Source organism: Dendrobium catenatum, unplaced genomic scaffold (assembly GCF_001605985.2).
Source record: "Dendrobium catenatum unplaced genomic scaffold, ASM160598v2 fragScaff_scaffold_923, whole genome shotgun sequence".
NCBI lineage: Eukaryota > Viridiplantae > Streptophyta > Magnoliopsida > Asparagales > Orchidaceae > Dendrobium > Dendrobium catenatum.
Window position 1 is genome coordinate 57,175 of NW_021319385.1, and position 6,582 is coordinate 63,756.

General features: G+C 33.7%; 1 protein-coding gene across 1 annotated transcript; it reads right to left on the reverse strand.

Annotated features, from left to right (window-relative positions):
• Nucleotides 1-988: 988 nt before the first annotated feature.
• Nucleotides 989-3,321, reverse strand: LOC110096311 (aquaporin TIP4-1). Its single transcript, XM_020822190.2, has 3 exons — nucleotides 3,162-3,321; nucleotides 2,828-3,075; nucleotides 989-1,780 (listed from the first exon to the last, which is right to left on the reverse strand). The coding sequence occupies exons 1-3, from the start codon at nucleotides 3,283-3,285 to the stop codon at nucleotides 1,397-1,399; spliced, it is 756 nt and encodes a 251-aa protein (XP_020677849.1). The 5' UTR covers nucleotides 3,286-3,321; the 3' UTR covers nucleotides 989-1,396.
• Nucleotides 3,322-6,582: the final 3,261 nt, after the last annotated feature.

The window sequence follows — 6,582 nt, forward strand, 5'->3', positions numbered from 1 at the left end:
CCTTCATACGAGCAGTTGACATCCATGGGTTAGAAAATTGTTGAGATAAAGCCAGATTTTCTCCCTTCTTCAACATTGCTATTATAGCAGGCCTGTTCAAATTTATTCCTTTTCCACAAATAACAGGCTCAGAGTTTTCAACAAGGGTCAAATCATGATTTAATTCGCCTTCATTAACCATATCAATATTTTCAGCAACATTGGGATTGAAAAATCTATTCACCTTCAACTTCAATCCAGATGATGAAGCTTCACTCTCATTTTTCCCCTGAACCAGAATTAACATCTTCTGATTAGGTGATTTTGAAAAAACCTGAGTGTTTTCGATTGTCTTCCCTTTGCCTTCGATAACTGCATCTTGCTGAACTGGTGGCTGAAACCCTTCAAGAATTCACAATGTCGAATTCCTTGGACGACCATTCTGCAACGATGCTTCAATCGGCTTCGTCTCATCTTTGGAACTTCCAGATCTTCCAACCATTCCAAGAGGGATGGTAGAAGAATGACAGGTTGAAGGAGGATAGTTCGCCGGTGGTAGCCGGCATTCTTCCTCCATCATCGGAGTTTTCTCGCGGAAAAGCAGGAAATTAGAATTTTGAAAATCTTCTCCCACTAGAAAATGACTGCTTCTCTCACTTCAAAATGTAGTTACGTGACTTGTTAGGAGCCTATTTAGAATGGTTTTTTGTTAGATTTGTTTTTCAAAGTTCAATAACATTACATAAATTTTGTTGTCTAACGAACAATCTGAAGCAATTGTTCCACATCTTTATTCTCAAGGTAGCTGTCACACTTTTATTTAGCTATAACATTTTTTTTTTAAGTTTTCGCAATCATACTCATTAGGTCGATAATTATAAAAAAATATAATAACATATTTTCAAAACAAAAGGAAAAAAAAAACTCTGATACCCAAGAATTAATAAAAAAAAATACTATTTTTATTATAGAACAATTTTTTTACAGATGATTGCAACACCCCATAAAATACTAAAATCAAATTTCTATCTATTATCAAATTCATCATCTTACATTCTAATAGTGCGAATGTAAATTATGATTTCAGTCACCATTTAAGAATAATAACAACCAAAAAGTACAAGAAAATTAAATACAAGAAATTTGGAGTAACAATAGCTATAGCCTACTTAAATAGGAGAGATTATTGAGTTCGAACACCGGACACAGCTTACCATTTGGTACTTCACATTACCGAGTAATACTGAACTTAGTATTATGAAGTATTGAGTTTGGTATTTCACAGTACCGAGCTCTGTACTGCTCGGTACTATGAAGTTTTAAGCTCATATCGAGCTCAGTACCAAGTAGGAGGTGATATGATGCATTTTTTTTGAACTCTGAACGTCGTCCGGTATCCGAACTTAATAATTTCCCCTCAAACAGACTCAACTCCAGTAGACAGCACAGCATAGGAAGAAGGCCTAATGATTATGAACCGCTCATAGATAAATCCAGCAAGTACGCCACCGACCATAGGCCCGGCCCAGTAAAGCCAGTGATTGGTCCAATTCCAGCTGACCAAAGCCGGCCCGAACGAGCGAGCGGGATTCATGGAAGCGCCTGTGAAAAGCCCACCTGAAAGCGTATTGGCACCAACTAAAAGTCCAACAACCAGTGGGCCATGCCCATGGCCCATATGCTTTCCCGGCTCAACCATGGTGGCGTATATTGTGAAGAGGAGAGAGAAAGTGAGAATCATCTCCATGCCTAATCCTTGAAAGGATCCTACTCCTGATGCGAGTGCATGTACAGGAATTTCCTGAATACCAAATAATTATTTATTATTAGATCGGGATTTTTTTTATTTTTATTTTTTACTTCCATTAGAATTTTCATTTTAAGATACATGTGTATTTTATGATAAATAATAATAAAATATTTTATCCAACATGTTTAATTTATTTATTTTTATTTGATGATAGGGACATACATTTAATAATTGAGGAACTTTTCTTCGGATTTTCTCTTTTGACGATTCCTCATTACTTTTTAATAAAAAAAAAGTTCTTTATTTTTCCAAAGCAAAATAAATAGACAAAAAAAATATGTTTATTTTATAAAAAATAAAATCATAAAAATAACACCCAAATAAAATCATTTTTGATGTTTGAAAAATAAAATAACTTAAAAGTTGTCATAATTAGAAATTATTATATTCAGAGTCCAGATATAATTTTATATCCGAATTATGAGTATACACAGTAACTCACAATCCAAACTTAGTATTTCTATTAAATTAGAACCTAAAACACCCAACTAAATAGGCCCTAAAAAAAGCCAATCGATGACAAGAATTTTACAAAAAAAATTTATGAAAAGAATCTATAGCCTGATTAAACTGAACTCATAAAAAAAAAAAAAAAAAGAAAAAAAAGATTAGTGAAACTCACCATACCACCAAAGAAAAAAAAAACAGGCAACGAAAGAAGCTGCAACAACTGAAGAACAAAATAGCCAACAAAACTTGCTTTTGATTTTTATTTTAAAATTAAAATTTATAAAATGAAGAAATTCTCAAATTTTAATGATGAGATTTAATAAATCATACATAAAAAAAAAATTTAAATAAAATTTCTCATAACAATATCATTTAAAATCCCCAAAATTCTTTTTTTTTTAAACATATATTAAAATTAATGCAATATCAATCACATATTTTAAAGCATATCCATAATATTTCAGATCTATTTGATCACTTTTCAGGGGCTGTTTGTAATTTATTTCAGGCAGATTTGAGCAAGATCTTTAGCTTAAAAATTAAATAACTAAAACTAAATAAATAAATAAATAAATAAATAAAACTGACCATCCCACCGGAGATGAATCGGAGAACCAAGCAGGCAAGAGAAGAAGCCAACAACTGAAGAACAAAATAGAAAAGCAGTCGAAGCGGGCTTATACGGCCACCCAAAGCCATCACAAGTGTCACAACTGGGTTCAGATGAGCGCCGGAGATCTGAAATCCGGCCGACACAATCGCCGCCACGGCCAGCGTATTAGCCGCCGACGAAACTATTAATCCAGGGATGCTATCTTTCCCATCGCTCATCTTAGCTGAATTAATCAAGTTTATAATTATTTAATTCGGATCGAGACTTAATTAAAGAAGAAAATAAAAGGGGATGTGTATGATTAAGTACCTGTGGCTATGGCGGCGCTGACGGTGATGAAGACGAAGAGGAAGGTGAAGAAGAATTCGCCGGCCGCCGCGGGGAGGAAGCCGGGGTCAAAATCATTGAGCTTTTTGGCTAGCTTGGATAACATGATTGGGGATTTTTGCCCGATTTGCAAGAGAGAGGATATTTTTATAGGGAAAAAATATTTAAAATTATAAAACTTATTTTTAAATTCCACTTATTTTTAACAAAAAATTAGAATGATTTTTTATTTGTGGTATTTATTTAGAGAAAAAGCTAATAATTTTTAGATTTTTATATCGAAGTTTTTAATTTATTATGAGCTAAGGGTAAGATAAATTTTTATTAATTTTTTATATATCATATTCATCTTCTTATGGGCTGGTAGATTCGTGGTGGTTCAAAGAGAGATTTATCTTAGCGATGAATGAATATCCAATACACAAATAGATGATTTGCAAGAGCTAGGACTACCAAATATTTTTTAATGTTGAAAACCCGAAAAGGGAAAAACTATAGGGCCTTTCCCATGTCAAGAAATTTCTCTATATTTAAGTACGTTACAAAGGTTGACTCATCTCTTTAGCTTGAGAACAATGAAAATTACAATAGTATGGGGAATCGGTCGAAGTTCGTACCGATGACCAGGAGCTTAAATGACGGTGGTCAAGCGAGGGGGTTGAAACACTGCCAAATTGTTAATGTTTTTGTAGCAGTTTATAAGAGTGATTTCAAAACCGCCACTATAAATAGATATAGACGGGGGTTTTAACCGCTGTTAAATCATAGTAAAAAATTTGAAGTTACTTCAATATTTTGTAGCAGCAATTTGCAAATCGTCGGCTAAGCAAGGCCACTCATAAATCATCTACTCCTTTCATGTTGTGCCTTAGCCGACTGATACAGCAACTTCGTCATCGTTATCTCGCGATGATACCATATGAGAGATCAAATTGGTGTAATTTTAATTTTCAAGTATCTCTGTGAGTCTTGCTATTTCATTTGTAAAACACCTATTTGGTATCTCCTAATTTCCAGCACTACAACCTCGATCTTAGTCATATTGTCTCTTGTAATCAAGCAATGCTTTCAATTTCAAACGGTAATTCTTTATGCTATCTTTTGTTCTTTGATTGAAAGATACCACCGAGAAATGCCGCAGATTTGTAGCACTTTCTAAACTGCTATAAATAAATAAGTAGTTATTTAAATCGTTGTAATAGGTCTTAAAAAGTGTTGTGAAAGCCTAATTTAGTAGTAGTGAAAGGACCGTAGTTGGGTGACAACAGTCTAAGGACCATGGTTGGCAAGCGAATGGGGTTATAAGTATGGTGGTAACAATCGGGTGAATTTTTGGCAGAGTTCCGACCACAATAGACGATAAGTGGAGGTCCAGCAGTGATGGTAGGCGGTCGTGCTAAGGTCCAGCGGCTGTTGGTAGCTGGGAATAGATTTGGTGGGTATTGGTGGCCGGTGCGATTAGTGATCAAGTGGAGCTTTAGGATATTCTAAGCCTTGGAGCTCTCTCTAATCTCTGACAAAAGGTTTCCCTCATGTAGGGAGTGGAGACCTATTTACATATTTTAAGAGTGACATGCTATATATATATAAAGAAGATCTAGGTCAAATCCCGAGTGCTTCATTGGATGACTCATATTTATTCCCTCGATCAATGAGCATTCATTCAACATCTATATGCCTTAATGATGTCAGAATTAATTTATCTTAGGCTTGTTGGATTCGTCTCATCTTGCCGCTTGATTTGATTCTAAATATGCTATATTTGGATGTCATTTGGTAGTCCAATTAATGCTCTACAACATTTAAATATGTTTTATGCCTCTAATTTTAGCCCATTTGGTCTTGAATTAGATTGATTTTAACGTCGTTGAGTTCATTATATTGAGACTATCAATTCGATCGTAAGTTGTTGAGATCAAAGCTCAGATTATCATGGTTTTAATTATGAACAATTCAGTTTAAATATGCCTTGAGATTTGTGCTAATCAAGGTAATTTTGGCTTTCAATTCAATTGTAGAGGCTCACTTGATCGTGTAATGGGTGCACTACAATGCTGCTCCACTCCCTTTTTTTATATTTAATAATTACTTTTTAAGTAATTTCCTTAAATAATTTAGAAACAAAAATAATTTATTAAATAATTTGAAAATTTAAAAAATTCCAAAAGATCTTGTGAAAAATGAAATAATAATATTTATTATTATTTTTAATTTTTGTACTTTCTAATTTTTTGGAAAAATAAAAAATATTATTTTGGTCTTTAAAATTTATCGAAATAAATAAATAAATTAAAAAATAAAAAATTCAAATTCTCCCCTTCATAAATCTATAAATACCTCACTTTTCTTGGGGGAAAAAGTATATTTTTCTTGAGCTTGTCCAAAAAAATTTCTCAAAAATTGAGAGAAAAATAGACCGATGAAAATTTGGAGGCCGTTGGCAATGATCAAAGACTAGTTCTCTTACATAGGGTACCTATCAACAAGAGTTGAATATCACTGGGGGTGATAAAGATCAAGTAAGAGTTGAATTAGGAGTTTAAACGAGTCTATCCGAGTCTAATAGTGGTGTTATCAAGCTCAGCTCATTAGTTATATAGTCGGCTCAAACTAAGCTCGAGCTCGAGTCGAGCTCAAAAGAAGAGTTTGATCTTGAGCTTATCCCCTCGGTGAGATTTTTAAATTTAGCCCGGTTTAAAAATATTTAAATTTAAGAAATTTGTTTTGCATTTTTTTTAAAATTTTTAAATATTTAAAATTCATAAATAAAATAAAATTATTTTAAAATATTAATAATTATCTGAGTCTGCTCTTGAGCTCATGAGCTGAGCTCATCTAGCTCGAACTTGAGCTTGTTTATTAAATGAGCTCTAGTTTCAGTTGGAGCTCAACTCGTGAGCTCGATAAGCTCAACTCGATAGCCCATAAACGAGTTGAACTCAAGCCAGCTCGGCTCACTTACACCCCTAAGTTGAATACGATCAACAACGATCAAAGTCCCGTACCCTACATTAGATGGTCATTAAAAAAGTGTTAAATATCTTTGGCGATGATTAAAGATTGTTCTTCTTACGCAAGCTCAAATTATCCCCCATAAAATGATCCATAAAAAGTCAAATACTATTAGTGATGGTTAAGGTCTGATCCTCTTACACAATCTTAGTGTTGAAAAGAGTTTAATACATTTGGAGGTTATCAAAGTCCGACCATCTTACACAAGTTCCAATTTTCCCCCGTAAAATGATGAAAACATTGCCCAGTAAGAGTCAAATACCATCGTTAGCGATCAAAGTCCGGTCCTCTTAGACATTCTCTATTTCTCTCCTTTTAAAGGTGATTCTTTAAACTAGAGTGAAAGTGTCATGAGTAGTGTCTAGGGAAGTGGTGTAGATTTATCCAAAAG